General features: G+C 34.6%; 1 protein-coding gene across 1 annotated transcript in view; it reads right to left on the reverse strand.

Moving 5' to 3' along the window:
- Nucleotides 1-25,044, reverse strand: part of LOC150080543 (sodium-dependent serotonin transporter-like) — a 143,425-nt gene that overhangs the window by 28,024 nt on the left and 90,357 nt on the right. The window contains exons 4-8 of the mRNA XM_090380726.1: nt 19,325-19,463; nt 15,602-15,736; nt 14,595-14,698; nt 14,329-14,453; nt 9,579-9,691 (exon numbers count right to left, since the gene is read on the reverse strand). Of these exons, the coding sequence (XP_090236852.1) occupies nt 9,579-9,691; nt 14,329-14,453; nt 14,595-14,698; nt 15,602-15,736; nt 19,325-19,463 (616 nt within the window). The remainder of the gene's footprint in view (nt 1-9,578; nt 9,692-14,328; nt 14,454-14,594; nt 14,699-15,601; nt 15,737-19,324; nt 19,464-25,044) is intronic.

Consider the following 25,044-nt stretch of genomic DNA (forward strand, 5'->3'; position numbering starts at 1 on the left):
CCGCATATCCCCAAAGCAATATGGCCTTAGTTGCTAATGCTCCTAAAAACCAAATAACAAATTATATAGGTATTCAAAGTGTATTAAAACATTGGCATAAAAGTACTCAGCGGGCCATAAGGCCAAAAGATCTGTTCTGAAATACCTTTTACATCTATTCCAATATTTCATAATAGATTAAATACAAATACAGTATATTTAATCTATTATTCTGAAGCGCCGGAAAATCTTTCTGCGTCAGGTGCGAAAATACAGGTTGTTCTTTGCTACTCTCATTTTTCTGTCATGCCGTGAATTTCTGGATATAATCCTGTCCAAATTGCTAGTTTGGACAAGATGATCCAATTCCATTGCCAGCGCGATCCACACAACTCACCAGTTCTTGTTTTTTATCGCTAACCTTCATTGGAGATAGGATTTATTAGCTACGATTACCAGCAAATTTACATGAAAAAAAAAAAAAATCAAGTTACTGCGTTAGAGCTGGTGTAGCAGGATTTAGTTGGGACAGACGATTGGTGATAATCACCAATAAAAACTTCAGAGGCATAGCTTGGTTTGATCACAGTGCACAGTTTCATTCAGTTAATGTCTAGGTAGCAGTAAACGCTGTAATAGAGTTTATATACTGAAATTAACGCTAATTGAACCGCAATAAATAGAATAAAAAGCGTAATTTCCATAATTAACTTATCATCTTTTAGGCCAATATGTAAAATCAATGAATACAATGTATGAAATCCAATGCTTTCTCGTAGCTCTTGACTAAAGCGACCAGACGTACCGGATTATGCGGGACAGTCCCGGATTTCAGTCGTTTGCTCCGCATTGCAAACTGTCCCGAATTGGACATGTAGCCTCTATAATTAATGGCAAACATAATTCAAATCATTTGCATTATGTTTACTGGGAACAAATGGTACAGTGGAAAGAGTTTTTTCGGTAGTAAATAAGTTGTGGACGCCAACAAAAAAAAAAAAAAAAAAACCGACCGTAGAAACGCTGAAAGCAATACTACAAAATAATGAAGAATTATTAAGAAAATCCACTCAGCGTAAAAATATATTTAATTATAATATTTAATTTCTCTTGTTTTTATTGTTAAAAGAAGTATGTATTTTTATTAGTAGTATTAAAAATAACCTTTTTTCACTAAACAAAAATGAAAGTCGATCAAAAACATGACCCCTCTAATAAGTATTTTTTGTTTCTTTCTAATAACTATTTTTCTCAGTTCATGTCCTTCCCACAACCTTCTGTTCGTCATGTAGCTTAACACGAGAGGTACTTTTCCTAACTTAAAATATAATACAGTATTTCAGAATTTGAATGTTTCTTAATATCCTATACATTAACCTATTTTTATTTGGTATAAATTCAAACCACCGTTTTAAATTCGAAATGAAGACAGATTCTCTACAAGAGAAAATCACAATAAGATAGCATGTGTCCGATGTTACGAATATTAGCGGGTCTCGATCACACAAGTTTTCTGTCCAACGTGAGGTGGACCTATACTGAATTTCAGCCTTTCTGTGGAAAACAAAAATGAAAAAAAAAAAAATATATATATATACAGCATATAAGCTATATTTGTTTTTTGTTTTTATTTTTATTTTTAAGAAGTGTGATATTTTATTTTATAAGTTTAGTTCAAAGAAGTATATGAATTTAATTTATATTTTGTATGTGAATTTTTTTTATAAATAAAAAAAATTTAAAAATGTGTGTATATTGTTTCTAGCCCGTTTGTAAAATTCTTCCCCCCCCCCAGATGTCCCGCATCGGAATACTAAGGATCTGGTCACTTTACTCTTGAGAGATGTAAGGTGTACCAAATTATATATCGTGTTGATATATAATTATATATCGTGTAAACTGTTCATATGCACCAGTAATAAAACAAATAAATTTTCTGTTTATACTCAGGGACGACCCTCAGGGTCAGAGGAATTTAATTATAACTGTTACAACTTTACTTTCACTATAAATACTTTTCTGCAGAATATACTTTTTTAGTCAACTTTTATTTCTTTTTATCATACAAAAAAAAAAAATTTGTATAATGCAAATTGTGACAGAATTTAAATTGACGAATTTTAGAAGCTGCATCGTTTTTTAATGTTAATTCAGTAAATCTGCAAAGATCATTTTTTGATACCATTCTAAAAGCTTATGTAGCATCAGCCAAAAAAAAAAAAATCACACCATTCCCTCCAAATGTCTGTCCAGTTCCTCCTTAAATTTATTCAACCTGTCAACTTCCACAACGACAGATGGAAGTTTGTTCCAGCAATTAACCACCCGCTGGCTAAAGGCCAATTTCCGCACATCTATTCTACATCTGTCCTTTCTTAATTTGAATTTATGCCCCCTTAGATTCGTAATCTGAACAAGTGGAAGGATCCCATCAGAATTCAGCGTGCTCAACCCATTCAAGGCCTTATACACCTCAATCAGATCACCGAGCAGGTGCCTAGTCTCCAGCCACTGCAATTTGCAGAACTTAAGCCTCTCTTGGTAAGACGATCCCTTCATTCCCCTCACCAATCTTGTTGCCCTTCTCTGTACACGCTCAAGCAAATCTACATCCTTCCTAAAATGAGGCCTTCAGACCTGTACGCAGTACTCAAGGCGTCGCCTGACCATTGCCTTATACAGAGGGACAATCACCTCCTTTTCCCTGCTAGCAAAATTCCTATATATCATTGACAAAACCCCATGACCTGCCCTGGCAGCCTGTCTGCATTGCTCAGAAAACTTCATATCTGACTGCACAATTACTCCCAGGTCTTTTTCATTTTCTACCACCTTAAGTGTAGTACCACACAGTTGGTACTTTTCTCTCGGGTTACTTCTACCCATATGCAATACTTTGCATTTGTCAAGGTTAAACTTCAGTTGCCACTTCTTAGCCCATCTGCCCAAATTATCTAGATCCTGTTGCAGTAGCACACTGCCATTACAGTCATTAACAACCCTGCCAACCTTTGTATCATCTGCAAACTTCGACACTAAGCCTGATATACCTTCATCAATATCATTGATAAATATACAATACAACAGTGGACCCAAAACCGAACCGTGTGGGACTCCACTAATAACATTTGTCCACGAAGAGCAGCACCCATCAATTACCACCCTCTGTCTTCTCCCACTCAACCATCCTTTTATCCATTGTAGCAACTTACCCTTAACACCATTCTGCTCCAATTTGTACAATAGTCTTCCATGCTCAACAGTGTCAAAAGCTTTCCTGAAATCCAAATATATGATATCAAAATAATTTTTTGCAATTAGTTCCTTTGTAACCACATCATAATATCCTATCAAATTTGTCAGACAAGACTTTCCCTTAACAAACCCATGCTGTGTCTGAATTATTGCTGCAGTTTTGTCTAGATGATCCTGCATCACTTCTTTAACCAGTGACTCCATTATTTTACCCGGAACAGAAGTTAAACTAACTGGTCTGTAATTACTCGTGTCACTCTTCGATCCCCTTTGTGAATTGGGGATACATTTGCACATCTCCAGTCCGTGGGGACCTCCCCTGAGTCCAAGGATGCTCTCATAATTATGGCTAAGGGTTTGCTTAGTTGCTTTGCTGCCTCCTTTAATATAACTGGATAGATCCCATCCACCCCAGGTGCCTTTCTTATGTTTAACTTCAACAATTTCTCCTCCACTTTGCTCTCAGTTATTAGAAAATCATTAAGCACCCTGTTACAATTTGATAACCTTCTGCCATTTTCAAACCTTAATAATTCCTCATGTGTGAATGTAGATGCAAAATATTCATTCAGTTTGTTTGCTATCTGAGCAGGATCATCAACAGTCGAACCATCGATGTCAAGTGGACCAATCAGATTCATCCCCTTCCTTTTAGAGTTTATATAAGTAAAGAAATACTTGCTGTTTTTCTTAGCATCTTTTGCCAAGGATTTCTCGTAATCTGCCTTCGCCTGCCTAACCTCCTTTGTGACCTGATTACAGACTAGCTTATATCTGCCATAGGCTTCTGAGCCTCTTGATAATTTATATGCATCTCATGCATTTTTCTTCTCTGTTACGAGTCTCATTAGTTCATTTGATAACCATTTAGGCCTAAACCTTGAACAATATTTCTTAATAGAAATATTGTTCAGAAAAAACAAAGTAATAATTAAAAAAAAAAATTCTCCAAAGCCATAGACTGCAGTATATACAGGGTGTTTCATAACATGTGGGCCGTACTTCAGGATCTAGAAGGTGAAAACAACGGAAAAAACTTATATAAACACGTACGGTTTTTAACTGATATGGAGCTATGGCTATATGAATTAGAAAAAATGGCTATGGTGTTTCCAGTGATAAAACTAATAAAAAAATAAATAAATAAAAATTAAATTTGAAAAAAAAAATAAATAAAAAAATAGGAATAAGCAAGCATGTACCTTGTATGAATAAATTTAAAAATAAATGCTCATTTTTACGCTCAGGCACGACCACTAAGAAGAGTTCAGAATTAATTATTTTGATAATGAATGCAATCCTTAAACGTACAGTATTTAACAATTAAGCAAACTTGAACCACAGTCCATTCAAACGCGTGTACGTTTGTACTACCCCAGGGATTCACATCTGGTGAGTATGGGCTTGGCACACCCAGGGTCCTGAGCTGTATATCATCATTCTTCTCTTTCTTGGTGATTCCCTTCTATTTCTCTCTCTCTCTCTCTCTCTCTCTCTCTCTCTCACTCACAGACAGGGGTAACTCGGGAAATTTTTTTTGGCTGGTGCAGCATAAGCCTCAGGCTTCCTTGCACCTATTATAATAATAATAATAATTATTATTATTATCTCTCGCTTGACCACTCGGCTATGACGCCTTTACTTATGTGTTTGCTTATTCTTATTTATTATTTTAATTATTTTTAACAATTAAAAACTTTATGGCCATTTTTTTTTTTTTTTTGACAATTCAGATAGCTGTAGCTCTGTAACCGAATAGAATTGGACAAGTTTATATATTATTTCTTGAATCGATCCTTAGAGTATGGCCCACATGTTATGAAACATCCTGTACAGAAAAAAAAAAAAAACAACAAAAAACTGGATGCAATGAATTTATAAAAAAAGTGGGACTAAAGCTGGAACTCTTAATAATAGGGGACGAGTGTTAAAAATGTGCTACTGTCCTCCCAAACGTTTGTCATTCGCCAATTCTGCCGTGAAAGGTATATGTATGATATTTGTCAGTTTCTCTTGATAACGAATCCAAGATTGATGCCATTGCCTGATATTCGATGTACGGTCATGAGGATTTTTACAATTTTTAAAATTTCAACATTTGAAATACAAATGTACTCCGTCTGACAAAGAGTTTTCTGGAAACAGCTAATAATTACATGCTAAAACGCATTTGCATAGTACACTCTTAAGAATCATACTCAGGAAGATTACGCCATTGAATCATAAATTTTAGCTATTTTGAAATAATAATTAACATTCGTAATGAATGTGAAGGGAGGAGTTCCAGTTTTGAAGCGCACCTTTATGTACGAAAGAAGCGACCACTATTTAGTTCCCGTTATTTAAAGATATCACAAGAATTATAAAAGCGCGAGCTATAAAACTTCCAGTAAAGTGCCAGATTTTAAATTTCTGTAATGAGCTCCACTTTTCTCTTTGCGATAATGGATCAACGCTTGTTAAACTACCATTTTAAAAACGAAATAAATATATCATGGTTCGTTGCAAAAGGTACCAGTAATGTAACTTCCAATTTAAGACGCGGCAGAATTTCGAATGCATGGAATTTAATCTTCGTTAAAACGTAATCCTCGTTTTATTAAAAAATGCATTTCCTTCAATACGTCTTGTTTTACTGCATTTTATGTGATAGTTTCGCTCATTTAATGAAGTCACATTCATCGTGTTTAATTTACCATTAGCGTGAAACTACACGTACAACGAAAATTATACTCCGCAAATATAAAAGTAGTGTATAATAATCTAAGAAGCCTATTCCAAAGACGAAATTCAGAAAGCAAAGATCGGATTTAGTTATTAACCAGTTCATTCCTCAGTTTTTCGTGTGTATTCAATAGGAACAATGAATCCATGAACAAAGCTAGGGTATGTTGTTAATATTTTGTCATAGTTGTGAATCTTGACACGTTTAAGGTAAATCTGACCTGCTGATGAACGTTTCAAAAACTCTCTCTCTCTCTCTCTCTCTCTCTCTCTCTCTCTCTCTCTCTCTCTCTCTCTCTCACTCGTTGTTCGGGGGATTACATTTTTTTAGTTATCTTTTTATATCTGGATAAACCGATATTCTTGACAGTTTAGCAGTGTTATGTCAGTTTGTTATGACATCCAGCCAGGATGTTATTGAAACAGTTATAGAAACAGGATGTTATAGGTAAACACAAACACGTGTACTTCTGTACCCTCGCGTTTGAGTTGACCACATATCTTGCGTATCGATTTATAAAACTGAAAAGAGAATAATGTTTTAATATTTTAATATTCATATCAAGAGAAAAATAAAATAAAATAAACAACTGAAAGCCTTAGAAGAAAAGTAGATGATATAACACCTTCAAAATCACAGCAGACAGGTCACGCTGTGCTTTATTTAGATATTGGTTCTGATGAGGATGATGTTTCTGATATAAGCTGACACCATATGAAGAAAAAGATACATCATTCAAACGGTTTGGGGTAATCAGAAGAACAAGATCCAACAGTCAACATACCTTTTCTCTCAAAACTTTCTGTAAATATTTTTTACCATCGGCCATGGCTAATATATCATTTGCAAATCGAAATACAGCAAAAACTCTCTAAAATCTGGCACATTTTACAGAAAAAAAAAAAAATAATATATATATATATAAACATTTTAAAAACAGGAAATATTAAGAAAGAAATCTAGCACTCATATCAACGATTGCAGAGTTCATGCAAAAAAAAAGTGACATTTCTTTCTTTACAAGATACTTGCAGGACAAGATAGTCCAATCTGTTTTTGAGCGCGTATTTCATTATTTTCATTATTTCTCTCTGTACACATGGTAATTAAAGGTTGCAAACAAGTTCTCTCGAGGAAGGGGCCAGTGTTAGCTTGTTCACCGCCATTAATCGGTAGATTTCTAATAACTTTTCTAATCCCCTCTACCTCAAATTATCAGTTCCCTGAACCCGAAGGTCTCCTCTATGGAATTAGTAACCTAGCACCTCTTCTATTCAAATATATTCCTTCTACCAACTAGAGCACACCAAACCAGAGAAAATTTTACCCCAGAAGCCTTGCAGATTCCCTGAAGTTTAAAATAAATATTTCACATAAAATAAATAAAATACATGATATATTTCACATATATCATGTCTTTCACATATATCATTTTGTTTTTTAGCTTTTACATGATAAGTTCTCAGATAGATAGCTATAGTCTCTTTCGTTACCCTAAGAACCTACAGATGGTTAGTAATTGCCTCAATTTTCGAGAAAACATTCTGCTCCGAAAATATTCTCAGTTACCTTGACAATTGAATCTCCCACTAAGATTACCTCACTCGGAACCAAACTGTCAGTGCCTAACGATCCGCCCCCGGAAGTCAGATCTTTCGTTAGAGCATCACCTGGCATGGTTAGGAAAGTTTTGTATAACTGGCAACACTGCGGGCATTTCACTTTCCAAGGCATCTAATCTTTTTTTTTTCTTTTTTTCTAGTTGTTTTTTTTTTTTTTTTTTTTTTTTTTGATTTGGTAGTTGTTGGCGCATCGGCTTCTGTGGCCATATTGCACCTCCCAAGGTTTTTGCAGTACTTTGATCCAAGCCCGAGGCGGGAATCGAACCCGCGACCTTTGGGTTGCCGGGCAGGTACTTTACCCACTCGGCTAGCCCGGTCGGCTTTTCTAGTTGTACTGTTGGACTAGACATCCAGTTTTTAGTACTGTTGGACTAGACATCCAGTCTAGTCCAACGGTACTACAAGTTTCGACTTAAGATCGATGCTTTCCTTATATCGAGCACACAAAAATACATCAAAATTAGTTGCAGATAACTTCGCAATACAAAGTTATCAAATACAAATTCAATACAAATATATATGTAAAAGGTGCAGCAAAAAGTACACACATTTCATATTTTAATTTTTGTGAATACATTGACAAAAACACGATTTTAACGTAATATATAAAAATAGTGGAAAATATTATAAGCTAGTCTAATCTTTTGTCTTGAAAACGGAGTCGTTAAAGTGTCACGTTAGGGCCACCAAAGAACTAACTCATCTGTCGTGTAATATGTTCATAAATTGCGTGTGTTCTCTGATCGATTTGCCTGTTTTTCTGTACGAAACAGCCGAGTTTTCAGGAAAGAATCTTGCTGTTCACACCTGAGACCGAATAACTTGGCCGTGGAGTGAAAACCCCATATGCGTTCGCGTCATTGACAGGTTTCGAAACCAGGCCTTTTTTCACCGGTGCAGAAGGATGATGTGTATAACCATTGTGCTACCCGCGCGGACCGACAGAGTGGTTAGGGTAAACAAAATCTTTATCAAACTATATACTCTGCCACACGTGACATGAAACTGGATATTGCCTTTTGCAGCTTCTTGAGGAACAGCAGTAACTTCTTCCCGGATTTTAATTTTCAAATTCTGAATCGTGGTCTGTTGTGATTGATAAACTCTGATCTTCACCATTCCCAGAAAAAAAAGACAAGTTAGGGGCAGTTAAAGTCAGAGATCAAACAATGTCTCCAAGACAAACATTTCATAGAAACTCTAGCTGTGAGGGAAATGGCTCCATCTTGTTGAAATAAAATATTCCGATTGCTGAGACATGGTAATTCAGCAGCTAGACAGGATTTCATTCACAGTGCAGTAACGTTCGCGGTAATTGTTACGACATTCTCGTTTTGGCCATCTTCAGAAAAAAAAAAAAAGGAGACCTTGCCAAATGATACAACACCCTCTGTGTGGTTACCTCAGCTAAATGAAGAGGAGCTTGATACATTTTACGTAGGTTTCCTTCTGCCCAATAAAGACAGTTCGTAAACAAATCTGCTTGGACTATGAATTACTGCATCAGTAATTCACCATCGGCTTCTGGAGATGCCACAGGACGATCATATGGAACACATGTCTTGCACTGAGCCTGTTATTCGCCATTTGGTAACCAAAGTTAATATGCAATGACGAGGAGGTATACTGTGGATTCGAAATTAATGAACCGTCATTGGGTTTCCGTTATGGAATCCGTTTTCACAAATAATTAAACAGGCCAATGTTCCATGGTAGATCTTTACGAAATGGCGGGAAAAACTCAAAATCTGGCCTTTCAGTAGTTGACATGATGTAGTTGTAACTACACACACAGTTTTAAAACTAAATGGGTCTAATTTTCTGCCACATCCTGTATAAAAATAATACTACTGAAATGTGTTCATATCACTAAATATAGTAGATGTAATCACACAAATATAAAAGTCGCAGCACCTATTGATTGGACTGAAATTTATTTTAAATTTAATAAAAATTATTTTATTTTATCAAGTCTGTATATAGGTTGTGGTAACTACCGTACTGTCCAAACCAAGGGTGATGAGCATGAGGAAAAACAGAATGGACCAGAAGACTGATCCCCTCATCGTTGCAATAGCTTCTGGATAAACAATAAACACCAGACCCGGACCTGAAGGAGAGAGAGAAAAAAAAAAAAAAAGAAAGAAAGCTACATTTCATTTTTAAACAAATATAAAATCAGAAATTTAAATTTTAATAAAATTTAAAATTAAAATAACATTTAAACAAATGTATGGTATTTTTATAATACAACACCAGATCCATAACGTACCATTTCCAGAGACTGGGGAAGAATAAAAAATTGTGTTTCCTAGTACCCATAAATAAACATTATAAATTATCAATGAATAAATAAATAATGAAATACTGCAAATTGCGTATCCTGTTCACTGATTTGGAACTATTTCAAAGTTTAAAAAAGTAACGATAAATAAATACTGATATTTTTAAATCCGTTTTTTCACCTCTTTCTTTTGATGAACTGGGGTAAAGTGTTCTGCTTTTCCCGTCTTAGTTACGGCTCTATATATCTATATACATAAACACTTAGGTATGCTGCCCAAATTTTCCAACTGCTAAGTGTTGCCAGCACCCGTTCACGCGGTTCACCTCGCATGACCACCATACCGGGTATTCTTTATTTTTATACTAACGTTTTTCGACTGAAGAAAGGCAACCTATGCCTGAAAGCTAACGATGTATGTTAATTTTAACTGCTTATTTTATCTGTATTCAATTTTAATAAACCGTTCTAAGTTTTAAGAAGTGTAAAAATAGCTGAACAGTGCGTAAGAACTTTAAGAAAATGTAGAAGAAATGCTAATGAAACATTAGAGGAGCGATCTAATAGACTAAGAGACCGAAACGAGACTTACGACTACGAAGACGGAAAACATTGAAGAAGGCCGCCGTAGCCTAGTGGTCAGGCGCGCGGGTGCATAAGTACACGTGCCTTCAGTGACCGGGGTTCAAGCGCGTGACTGCTGAATACGGTGCTGTTTCTTGTATTCTGTCTATCTTGTGAACTCGTTTGGTCGTCCCGGAGTATAAACAGAAAATTTATTTTTATTTAAAGAGAAGCAAGATTGGAAATGAGAAGACGCCGCAGGACTAATCAAATAGAAGTATGGATGCGAATAATCAACAAGCTGTAATTAAAATGGAAGAGCATGACAGAGGAAATATGTGTTGCAACTGTGAGTATTGCAATGCAAGATATTGCGAGCATAAGGTAAACACATCGAATAAATGCTGTCATGATGGAAAGATTTCACTTGACCCACTGTCTGTGACACCTACTCTATTACGAGAGCTGCTTACAGAGGATGCACGGGAAGCAAATAACTACAGAAAACATAATATATATATATATATATATATATATATATATATATATATATATATACGAGAATACAACTCAACAATGGCGTTTTCATCAATGGGCGCAGATATTAAAACACCGCCTGTAAATGGTCCAAACTGTTTTAGAATACACGGCCAGATTTACCATTTGTTCTCACCACTATATCCAAACGAGGCAAATAAGCCAGGATATGGACAACTTTATATTAAATAAAATAAATTTTCTGTTTATACTCCGGGACGACCAAACGGTCAGAGGAGTTTACAAGATACGCAGAATACAAGAAACAGCACCGTATTCAGCAGTCACGGGCTTGAACTCCGGTCACTCAAGGCACGTGTACATATACACCCGCGCGCCAGACCACTAGGCTACGGCGGCCTTTTTTTTTTTTTTTTTGATTATTTTCGATTCTGCTAAAGCAACAACAAAACAGCTTCAAAAACAATCAAACTAAGGTGCACGGCCGAAGTAAGGCAACAATTGGACGAGATGCTGCGACAAGTTAACCCATTTGCTAAGTCATATAAACAAATACATCAAAGAACCCAGGCTAATCCAACAGTGAATGTGCGCATGGCATTTATAGAAGACCCGGAATTAGATAAGAGACGATATAATGCACATACATCCAAAACGGAGGTTGCTGCAATATTTTGTTGGAGAAGACGGGTACCACCCGCAAATAGAGACATATAATTCTACTGGTGACTGCTGTAGAATTATATCACCGCTAAACAAGAATGGTGAAGACTTAAGGACCTAGATTAAACTATTTACGCCATAATCAGAAAGATGGCGTATGTTACGCCGGGTACAACTAGTTATTATTATAGAAAGTACATTTCTTAATAAGAATATCATGGGTATCATTTTTAAATCCTGATATCAAACACAATTCACCTCCCCTTCGGATCAATTCTGATACACACTTCTACTTCCAGGCCAAAATCTCTGCAATAGGAATACTGTCACAATTTCAGAGCTTTTTCCAACAAAATTCATTAAAGAGGATATTGTTCTTGACCTTCTGAAACTCTACAAATGAAAAAACTTGAAGACGACGGCAGAACCTGAAGCTGTCTATCATCTTACAGTTAAAAATGGCAAAGATTGCCACCTTAGGAGCCTCTAGAAGTATTTTCAGTGGACATTATATAAAACTGCGGTTCAATAAATCCTTAAACCGGCATTAAGTAAAAAAAGAGCCTACACACAATGGAAACAATACCACTCACAAGCTGAATTTGTCTCCTTCAAGAGCCACGCAGAATACTCGTTCAAGAAAAAAGTAACAAAGAAAATATCAATCAGATTTGTGGCATCTAAAAGAATTACACCTAGTCTCCAAGATGTATATCACGACTCCGAATTACTTCACACTTGGAGACAGCGCATCAGCAAATACAGCAGCCATCAAAGGCATTATCAATGCTTTGAAATACATTATCAAAGAATGTATCAAGTATTGCTACATTCTTCATATTGGGAAGCAATACCTAATCAAAACTTTACCTAAAGTAAGAAACCCCATTAACTCAAAGCATCTAAGACCCACTTAGAATAGTAGTCGCACTCCTAAAAATCCCTGAGAAAGCAATTCTTATCTTTCTGATTTTGCACTGTTTAGATCTTTTCGCAGATAAGTTTGTTCTATTAGTTTGACAATTCATAGTGTATTCAGAAGTAAGAAAAGGTGGCGAGGACATGTTGTATGAAGTAATGAAATTTTTGAATATGGCATACACATGGTAAGAATATACCCAGCTCCTTGACATAATTGTTTCGGACATCGCTCACAACGCTATCATTCTGTCATCAAAGAGTGCTTAACAACTTCTAATCACCTTGATACCATGATATGAATTTAATGGTCGCTCCACCATAACTCGATGTCGTCTTCCTGAATATCTCAGCAGCATTTGACAGTTGTTAATCGCCAAAGCAACTGAAACTATGAAGTGTTAGCATACATGTTCCTCGCATCATTGATGGAATTCGAATTCAGACCTTTACCACCCAGTGTGAAAAAGATGGTGATTATATGCAGTTCTATCGGCGAAGACACATTTCATAACCTAAACATCTATACATTAGATATAACTGTCTCAATATTTCAGGATTCAAGGTAATCTGTTAAAACTCCTTATGAACATTCTGAAGAACAGAATCCTTCTTATCAACCACAATCAAGTCTAACTTAAATTTGATACTTCCTGTGAAGTATCAAAAGGTGGTGTCCTCTCAGGAATGCTGTTTGCTGCCGTCCTGGAACCTTTTCTGAATGCCTATGACAACCGGACTTCGTATTGGAACGACTATTGGAATTGCATAAGCATTGAAGTTAATAGATTTACACGGTTAGAAAGGGACTGGTTTCTTTTGGAGAAAAGTTGATTTAAAATTATGAAAACTTTATCCTGAACAAAAGACCTGGACATTATGAACTTCAGCTGCTTTTGCGATTGCTACAGCATCCCGGGACGTATAGAATGAAAAGTTTGTTGCCTAACATTTTTTTTTTTTTTTTTTTCAGTGGTTGTTGAAATTCGTTATAGTATTTCCTATGGCAGCGTTTCTCAAACTGTGGGGCGTGACCCCTGAGGGATCGCAGATGGATATGGTTGAATGTGTAATGTATAAAAAATCATCTTGGTTCATAGTAAAAAATAGTGTTAAATCTTAATGTATTATAACACTCGCTTCACTAACAAATCACAAGACACAAGCTCCTTTTCCCTCTCACATGGCAAATAGGCAATACTAAAGACACCGTATATGACGTATGTTACGGTACTCTGACAAAAGAGAGCGAAATAAGGCTGCGCGTCACGAAATTATTAGCCTCAAGCCCTCTAAACATATGATTCCAAGTTGACATTTTTTGTTTATTTCCAATAAACAATTGGCTATCAAAGTTATTCCGATATTTATTTATTTGCCAATTTTAACCTCAATGTAATCATTAGTTTTACTCATGGAGGAAGGGTTGGGGGTCTTACAAATTAATTTATCATTTTAGGGGGTCGCAGTATCACAAAGTTTGAGAACCCCTGTCCTATATCTTTTTAGACCAAGAATACATCACCAAAAATTCCATAAAAGAAACATTGGCCACATTGTTTAATCCTTAACTGAGGTTAAGGATTAAACATTATAAAACACGCAAATAATAGTAAAACTGGATTGAAATACTGTACTATAATATTTCGAAATTCAGTATCACTTCAGGGTTAGCGTCATCACAACAAACTGAATGAATAATACAAAGCACTTGGCGATTTTTTTTTTTTCAAGCAGCTATCAAATTTCTCAAGTATAAATTTACTAAACTGTATTCACACTGCGTATAGAGTTCAAACGTCTCATCAATAGCAACTTACCATCAGTAGCAACTTTGCTTACGTCCTTCTTTAGCATATGAGCCATATAACCGAGAACGGAAAAAATCACAAATCCCGCCAAGAAGCTCGTTAGACAATTTACAGTACTAGTAAATATTGCATCTCTAGAAGATACAGAAAGAAATTAGATTAAATATAAACACTTCGCTACGGAGCGTAGAAAAAGAGAGTAAAAATGTCAAATTATAATAAAATAGGCAAAGGATAAACTCATAATGTGAGGAAAATACAAAATTATCAAATACCTGTAGCAATTATTGTGAAATTTGTTGTAACTGGCGAGAGCTAATAGTGTACCAAATCCAGGACCAAGTGAAAAAAATATCTGAGTAGCAGCATCAATCCATACCTGAAAGAAAGGCAACAATCTTATTTTAATGGAGAAAAGAACGTCTTTAGTATTACTATTAAGGCAATGGCTCGTATTATTACCATGAAAAATATCAGAGAAATCATCAGTCTAAACAGAGCAGTAGTCCTAAAAAAAGTAGAAGGTATGCTATATATAAAACAAAACATCCATGCTAATGACAATTAGCAAAAGGTGAGGGTATATACTATTTGTTCGAAAAAAAGCAGATTACACCACCATATACCCTCCACTGAGGCCCTGACCATAAGCTAAACTAAAATGTACTAAAATTAATTAGATAAAATTTATTTATATACGCGCATTTTCACTTTTCGCAATAAATTATTTTCATATGAGTTCCGTTCAGGATTGGCATCTTATGTTAAATTTACAAAAAAAAAAAAAAAAAAAATGAAGCTGATCGTCTGTGTTTTGTTATTAATGAAATATGTGAACGAAGCCTCAGAAACGGCGATCATTGTGAATACAACGGCTTAATATCTCATAAAGAGTAATTCTACATTTCTCACTTTCCAAATGAAACCTTAACAAGATGTAATGGACCTTTGTACCGAATTTCTCAGTTGGGAATATCACAGAAACTGGAGTACATTAGCAAGAGCAAATCAGTCTTATGACATGCATAGAACTAGCTATTTATATTGCTTTACTCAAGTACCGGTTTGCTCTTTAGTAAGTGACTGCGGATGCATATTATGAGGAGGTTATATTATAGTCTGCAACTTTATATTTCTCCCCAAAGATTTAAATCTTAATCTTAATCTTAATTACAGGTTATTAAAATTACAGGTTATCAGTATTTGAAAACAACTCTTCTAACCCCCCTCCCTCCAACTAATCTAATATAAAGATTAAGGAGTGGTAGAAAAGTCATCTTACGTCACTTTCTAGAAGTTTCTCCCATTTGGGCGAGAGGTAAAACTTTATGCCTTCAAGAGAACCCTCTAAGGTCACTCCACGACATAACAGGATGAACAACACTACGTAAGGCATCGTAGCGGTGATCCACACTGCCTGGAGAGAAAAAGCAGGCCATAAATTATTGTGCAGAAAACTACCTTTTTACAATAGTCAAGAGGAAAACAACAGGCGGTTCAAGGTCACCGAAACATGAGTGATCTTGAACCTCTCTGCTATAATAATCATGACTGTTTCATAAACATAAATAAAAAGTCATATATAATAAATACAAAAATGAATTAAAGTAAATTTCAGCAGAAAACATTTACACTTACTCTTAACATTTAATTCAGAATAAAGGTTTTGGTTTGGTTTGGTTTGGTTTGGTTTTTAATGGCGCATTGGCAGAATAAAGGTAAAACATCCATGCTAATGACAATTAGAATATCTGAGTTCACTCCCATTACACACTGAAACCAACATCTTAGAATTCCATCTTTAAAAAATAATGAATCCAATCATATAAATTACCGACCAGGAAGTGAAGAGGTGATTGATTCGATGTAAGAACTGTTAACGTTGTGTGACTAAATTATAGTACTAGCTAGCTAGCTCCCTAGACTGAAAAAAAAAGTAGAAGAAACTGCTCTATCCTCTGTTGTATCATTTCTGACAACAGAGTCAATAACAATAGCTATATTTTCTATGGGACCAGAGCTTTTGATCTTGGGTATTTCTTTGCGTTTAAGACCATTCATGCTGAGATGCAAGATTGAATGCACTAACCGATGGTGAGTGCATTCAAGAGATCCTTGTGTAAAGAAAATATCATTGGGCCTATACATAAGTTGTATTAGTATTATAAGGCTGAACGTTAGAATTTTTTTCTGTTAGAGAGAGAGAGAGAGAGAGAGAGAGAGAGAGAGAGAGAGAGAGAGAGAGAGAGAGAGAGAGAATGAATGTTTCTGAAGGAGAGAAAAGTATAACCTTTAAATATATTACTGTCAACTGGCCAGACACCTGTTTTATGAAATCAATTGCAACTGTAATAAATGCAATCCTAGAGCATGCTTCTCTGAACTAATGACTTATCTGGAACTGGTTAACACGATGTCTAAGATGGGCTCGAAACTACTTCTCGGTGGCAGTAATAAAATATGTAGACAGCGATTAAAAAAAAAAAAAGTGATGCTTTGATGTTATTCTCATCAGCTATTTTTGATATGTCAAAAAATTCATCGACTCTTTCGAGGTTGAAATTGGAAGCTCTGGAAATGGACGAAACTTTTAGCATCCTTAACCGCAGGTCTGAATGCTCCCTCATAAACTTATAATACCAGTTACTTCCAAATATTTAATTCATATCATTGAAATTTTGTCGCAGTTTATTATTTAGCCTAAGACCAAACAAGCACCTTTCTAACATGAAAACATGTTAGAAAGGTGCTTGTTAATTGTTGCTCTATCTACTTAATCGTTCATTTTTCAAATTTTTTTTTTCCCTCTCCTCGATAACATTACAGTTGTTAAGCTATTATTAACACTCAGTTACGTGGCAATTCTGGGAGAAAAGTGTTTTTTCTTTCTTTCTTTTTTTTTTTTTTTGTATATATTCCGTATTTTATATTTTTAATTATTAAATTAAGTTTTTAAAACTCAATTCATATATGATCAATCGATTTAAGCAGACATAATTGATTTAATAAGCCAGTCGCAGTTTCGCCTTACATGTTTCGCCTTACATGCACGTACATGTATGGTTTAATCTTTGAGACAAGTATACTGTATACACTATACAGTATATACAGTCAAAGAACCATAACAAATGGTTCCAGAGATCATATTATCTTTTAGCGACAGGGAAAGTACGATGCTTGGGTAATTTTTTTTTGGAAGATACAGTAAAAGTCACCTTTTTTCTTCAGTTAGCCATTACTATTAATACAGTAAACCCATCGCATTACTGGCGTTCGAAAATAACAGACAGCATCCACTGAATTAGTAAAATATTTTCGCAATAAAGCAGAGTGACAAGCGGTTCCTCACCGTCTAACAGCCTGCGGACCGTGTCAGCGACATCAGCACAGAATCATCTGAACCTCCTGCGAGGATACTTAGAGAGTTCTCCAGACTCTAAATAACATTTAGTGAGTCATTTAGTGAAATAAGTACAATACTGCAACATTTATGTCTTTAACCTCACAGTACAGCAGTTTTTCATAATATTCTGGCGACTAATGCTTATTTCTTTCGAATTTAATGGACATACGGATTTATGGGAAAGCCCACGGTCCCTTAATGTTTTACTGTACTGTATAGGGGATGCATATTTAAAATGTTTTCCATTTACTTTTCTTCTCAGAGAACTGTTAAAATTGAAAATGAAATGGGAAAATCATGGAAAATAAAGTGAGAAATAATTACAATTTAGTTATGCATGTTTCAGTAAAGTGCATACACCAAAAGGGAGTAAAAATTGTAGTAAGTAATGAAATAATGAAAAGTGAAAAAATCTTCTTTTTGTCATTGATTTATCTTTTAGATGAAAAATCGGGGAGAATGTATCATTTTTTAAACTTTTTTCAGACAAAATAGCAAGGAAATGCATTCCTCACCTCCTAAAACAGGAGATAGAACAGTGAATTTCCACGTGTTCCCCACCCTTAGCTACCCCCCCCCGCGCCTTTCACAAATTTTAATCTCAGAACATTGCTTTAAACATGAACGTGGTGCATTATGGCTTTAGCCAAATACGAATTAACCCAAACCAAAGTTTTGAAAACTTTACCCTCACAGAGAAGTCGATCGTATGCACATACAATATTCAAAAAACTTACCCATATTATTATTATTATTAGCCATATGTTGCAAGGACGCCTGAGGCTTATGTTGCATCAGCTAAAAAAATTCCCGAGTTACTCTGAGAGAAAGAGAGAGAGAGAGAGAGAGAGAGAGAGAGAGTAGAAAGGAATCATCACGAAAGATAAGAATGATGATATCCAACTCAGAACCCTGGGCGTGCCAAGCCCATACTCACCACATGTGAGCCCCTGGGGAAGAATTTTAGATCACGGCAATGCTTATCAACCGAAATTATTTGCACAAAGCATTGTCGTTGACTGCAGCTGTGGTATGTAATGACAATTAGTCATTTCAGATATTCTAAACTACCAGGCCTTGCTGTAGTTTAAAATAACTGATCCCAAAAAATGCAAATTATTTTATTTTTATATATTTTTTAATTACAGATTGTTAGATTAATGCACTGCGCATCAAACAAAAATGTCTGATAACCACAAGATAGGGGCACTCCATGAGTTTCTTGCGTAAGCCATAGCTTGCGCCAATATTTGCAGAAAAAAAAATAATAATAAATGTGGCTGCAGTTGAGATTTTTTCAGAGAATATCAGCTGTAACTACAGCAACAAACTCCAGGAAGCGAGGAATCAGGCTCAGAATGGACGCTGTTCCGGTTCATCATATGAATCAGTAATGTCACGCATATACGCATTTACTGTCTTCTGTTCTATTATTAACCAGCGTTCCGTTTGGTAAAATTTTCCTGGGAATCAGAAACAACTTTAAAGAAATTTTCACTAATTTGACAACCCCTTCCCCACTTCGTCCTCCAGATCCTTCGAAATTATAACAAAGTTCAACACGCTCATATTTTTAATTTCTCGACAGATGTCGCCACTTACTTTACCAGTGCTTTTCACTCCTTTCCATAAGGAGAAATATACCAGTATGAAAACAGCCAACAGACACAGCGCTAAGGACCACTTCACTGGACCGACGGCTTCAATACCCGGAGAGAGATGAATTTCTAAAACTTTTCGTCTAAATAACGGAAAAGAACAAGAAAGATGTCATTAAAAATTAATTACTTTAATTACTTGTCACTAAGTTAACAAACTATCATGCCATTTAAGAATTCTATGAATGGAATCATACGTAGAATACATAGAAAGTAAATTTGCAGTTTATTTTATATCTCGGTTAATATATCAATTGGCAACTATAATTATTTTAATATAAAACAACGGAAGAGATTACATTTATTTATTAATAGACTGAATTATTTTAGAAAATTTTATGCTTCTTTTTTTTTTTTTTCGGAGTTTGGAAGTCTCTATTAAACTGGACTTGCTGCTGCGTGTTAAGAGCCAAATCAACTGAGGCCATGAGGTGTCACTTAATTTCCTACAATAGCGTGAATTTTTGGGTCGGTTTATTTTATATCTGGTAGTTCCAGAACTACCAGATATAAACTGAACTACCAGAATTTTGGTAGTTCAGTTCCGAGAATTGAACTACAGGGGGCGAAATGAGTGGTCTGATGCAGTCCACTCATTTCGTCCCCTGCCATCCTCTTCATTTCAGAAGAAGCAGGCAGCCTTCCTCTGCTTCTGCTTCCCTCCATAACTAGCCTCAACAGACTCTCATGTCTCAGTGTGTGTCTAATTAGCACATCTCTTCTTTTCTTTATTGTCTTCCACAAGGTTCTTTCTTCGTTGGCTCGTACTAGTACTTCATTTTTAACTTTATCAACCCACGTGATCTTCAGTAGTCTCCTAGAGCAGCGGTTCTCAAACTTGAGTGACTTTTAAGTTCCGTTTTAGCTTGAAAATGTTTTCGCGGATCCCCACGCTTAACAATATTCTTTCCATGCTCTAATTCTTTTTCGGTTTCTAAATATCAATTTCAAACGTTATTCGCAGACTACCCGAAGCATCTCTACTGATTACAGTTTGAGAAACGCTGTCCTAGAGCACCGCATCTCAAAAGCCCCCAGTCTTCTCTTCTACACAACTCTTATAGTAAAGATGTCACATTCCTATATGATATAATCCATACATAACTCTTTATAAATGTCTTTCTTGTTTGTAAATTTATCTTGCTAGATTAAGAGTTAATTTTTCCGAAGAAACGATTGTTGAGCTCGATTTATTTGTTGACAATTTCTCCTTTGTTTTTTCCATCTGTCTTTATCTTATTTTCCAGGTACTACTAGGATTTCACTTTTTCCTATTCCCCATCATAATATTTACTTCTCTATCAGGCTTCCTGCCACACTACATCACCCTTATTTTATTCACGTTTAGTTTCAGATTGCACTTTGTTCTAATTAGAATCATCTTTATTTCTCTCAAAATTGCTGTAAATATTTTTTGCTATCGGCCATGGCTAATATATCATTTGCAAATCGAAATACAGCAAACTCTCTAAAATCTGGCACATTTTACAGAAAAAAAAAAAAAAATATATATATATATATATATGAGTAATATGGAAAGAAAGTTAATAAATTGTAACAAGCTGAAACTAATACTTATGGGCCAATGCAGTTGCTAGAGCAATTATGCATTACGACCATCATGTGTATAAAATATTTTGTATAATATTGAAGACAATAATATAGAAGGTAATTCAAGCAGACAACACCAAGCTGGATTTAAAGAAACGTAAGGGATATATATATATATATATATATATATATATATAAAACTTATCGTTGTCTACCCATAATCTAGATGACTTCAACTGGGGCCAACCACCCAAACTGAAGGCAAAAAACGACAAGGAGTTCTCTGTTTCTGTAATGATCAATATCTGCTAAGATATATAAAAATTCAGAGATTAAGTAATCTGAATGTAAACCAATTAAAGGTAGTTAATTTTTTTTAGAATCAAAAGAAATATTATAAATGTAACCATATATTGAACATATATATGCTTAGTTAGAAAAGTTACTTAAAACTATATTAAATAATGTAAATAAAACTATTATAATAAATAACAACTTACCGATTATAAATGCAATAAAAATAACAATATTCAGCAAATACAAACATTTGACTTTAACCGTTTATTCACTAGTATCAATCTCGTCAATTTAAAAGATGTTCTCCAAAAACTATATTTGGAATATAAAAATGCTTTAAAGTTTGATTTAACCTACTGAGATACTCTAATAAATTTATGTATTTTTAAGAATTACGTATATGACGGAACTTCGTTATACTTACAAGTGAATGGCACCCCTATGGGAAGTCCAGCATCCTGCATAATTGCAAACCTCTATCTATATTCTACAGAAAGAACATTCCAAGATAACCTATTTATGTTCAGATACGTAGATGATCTATGTGTGTTTAATTATCCCCATTTCGTTCAGGATTACAGCAAATTATATCCAGAAGAACTTGTATTGGAAAAAAACTAACAGTTCTGATACTATAGCAAATTACCTGGACCTTCGTATAGAAATATTCCATAATAATATAGATGTAAACGTATATAATAAAAGAGACGCATTTAATTTCAATGTAGTCGGCCTTACAAACTGGAGTTCTAATATATCGAAATCAGTGCATGCTAATATCATTTTATCCCAATGCCTGAGGATTGCTTCTATTTGCAATAAAAACACAACCTGTGCAGCAAACATAATAGCATTGTACAATAAGCTGATAAATAATAATTTCCCTATCGCTTACCTGAAATACCACTTCAAGAAGGCGATAAATATAATTAATTTCAAAAATTTATTTCCTGAACGCATTGCTTCAATATAATTACGGATTTAGAGCCATATATATTATGTACATAGGATACGCTTTGCTTTCTTGGTGTCTTACGGCTTAGAAAACTTGTACCCACAGGCCTGCAAATCATAGTGTATCATTTATTTTATTTTATGTTATTTTACCTTATCTTATTTTATAATCACACTGTATATACTTAAGTTCACGCTAAGGTAACATGTAAATTCAGCTCAGGATCCTACTATAACTATAGGAACGGGTTTGCGATCCCGGGCATACCCGAGCTACAACTTATATCTTGTATTGTCTTTAAGCTGTCCTACACTCTTTGTTCTTATTTCTCCGAAATTATTAGGGTAATCCGAGGATGTAGGAGAAACTATTTCTTATTTGTACTACTATATTTTCGCCTTTATGGAGTTCAGGTTCTATTATTTCTACTCTATTAGATTTTTATTCTTCTTACTATCTGGATGTTTCTCTTTGTGTTAACTTAACTTTAATTAATTAATTAATTATTTATTTATTTATTTATTTTTACCATATCCATCACATAGGGGTCACCACATATATATACTCACTAGAGGGATTATTATTTCATGACGACTAGTTGTTACATTATGTCCTGGATACGGTAGATATGCCTTATACTTTACATTTATTCTTATTTTAATTATTAAATTACGTTCTCTGTCGGGTCAACGATGTTCAATATATGCTTACATTTATAATATATTTCTTTTTATTCTAAAAAAAATTAACTACCTTTAATTGGTTTAGATTCAAATTACTTAATCTCTGAATTTTTATATATCTTAGCAGATATTGATCATTACAGAAACAGAGAACTCCTTGTCGTTTTTTGCCTTCAGTCTGGGTGGTTGGCCCCAGTTGGTCATCGAGATTGTGGGTAGACAACGATAAGTTTTATGTATATATATATATATATTTTTTTTTTTTTTTTTATATATATATCTATATCCCTTACGTTTCTTTAAATCCCGCTTGGTATTGTCTGCTTGAATTACCTTCTATATTATTATCTTCAATATTATACAAAATATTATATATATATATATATAAACATTTTACAAACAGGAAATATTAAGAAAGAAATCTAGCATTCGTATCAACGATCGCATTTGTCTTTAAGAATCCATGCAAAAAAAAAAAAAAAAAAGAAAGAAAGAGTGACATTTCTTTCTTTACAAGCTACTTGCAGGACAAGATAGTCTAATCAGTTTATGCGGCCACCAGCATTTAAACTGCATAGATAATGCAATGGTATTAATTCTCAGCAGAACAAACTTGCATTTGCAACGCGTTGCACTGATATTACACTACTTACAAACAACTCTAAATGTTAATCGGCATTTTTGTTAAAAAGATGGCACTGCTGTGACAGCCTATTTCAGTACTACCTGTTCCCTCAGTGGTCTCTAATGACAACGCGCAAGCAAAAAGAGTCGTAAACAATTTGTGCTATGTGAGCTGCCATGCGATATATGAAATCAATTTTCAAAGTTGTAATAAAGCTAAAAGCTGTCTGCTTAAAGTAGTGCAATATCAAGGCAACTCGTTACAAAGTCAAGTTTTTTTTGCTATGAGAATTAAGACCACTGTATTATCCATGCACTTTAAATCCTGCTGGCCCCAAATATATATGAAAAGATAAAATAATCATTTTAAATATTTACAGATGTAAATAAATTCAGATAGTTACTTTGAAATATGTTCTTTCAAACCGCTCAACTACTAGGTATATCTCTCTGAAATCCGGTACTTATCAATTCCCGAGGATACAGGATTTTAAAGATTTTACTGTACGTATATTAATTTTATGCCATCTTCTCTCTCAGAGTCTCAGGTCTTTAATTTCCTCACCCATGTATATGTTAAAAAACGTTTTAGAGTGAATGGATACTTGTTTTACGCCCTGTACTACTTTGCTTCCATAATTATCGCTGTTTAATGCTTGTATAAATTTTGTAATTTTGTATCATTCATCTATCCTGAAAACTAAGGCCTATATTTTTAGGATTAGAATATCACGTTCTAACTAACTTTGTCAAATACTTTTTATTTTTTCAATAAGTTTTTCATTTAATCTTCTAAGGGTTAATGTTGTTTCTATTGTGCCTATATATATATATATATATTTTTTTTTTTTCTAAATACAAACTGGTCCTCTAAGAGATTCATTTTTTTATTTTATGTTCAATTCTTCTTGCAATTTATTTTGTTAGAATTTGGTAGTATATGTTGTTAAACTAAGAATAATATTGTTCTGTGATCATCGCATTTATCTCTTTTATTCTTTTTTGGAATTGGAATTATTAAGCTTTTCTTAAAGTCATCCGGTATTATGCCAGTTTCATAAATATTATTTATTATCTCAAACTGTTGTAATTTGGCTACTTCACCCATGTTGTATTTTTGCTGGAATAATACCCCGAGTTTCCGGGAAATACTCGTTAACAATACAACCCTCGCTCGAGACTAACTCTGCCACGTTATGATAAAAAGCAGATAAAAGTTTTTCTCGGGACGGGATTCGATCCCAGGAGTTTTCTCCACGAGGTTATAGGACAGTGATCGTAACACTGCACAATAAAATATCATATAAGATACACTACCACATCTCCAGAGTTATCATTTAAGACACCGCCCATGAAGCACTGATAAATTGGAATGATATAAAGTAGCGAGTCGGATAAAGTAGTGAGTCACGAAGTTACTGCTTAGCTGACCTTCGCAAGATGCTCAGTAGACAGTGGTGCGCTCTCACACCATATTTAAAAAGCCTGAGTTCAACTTCAGTCGCCGGCGAAAGTTTAAAAATACATGTATAATTTTGATTTATATTAAAAATA

Source organism: Mastigoproctus giganteus, chromosome 9 (genome assembly GCF_048544385.1).
Source record: "Mastigoproctus giganteus isolate SK-2022 chromosome 9, ASM4854438v1, whole genome shotgun sequence".
NCBI classification, from domain to species: Eukaryota; Metazoa; Arthropoda; class Arachnida; order Uropygi; family Thelyphonidae; genus Mastigoproctus; species Mastigoproctus giganteus.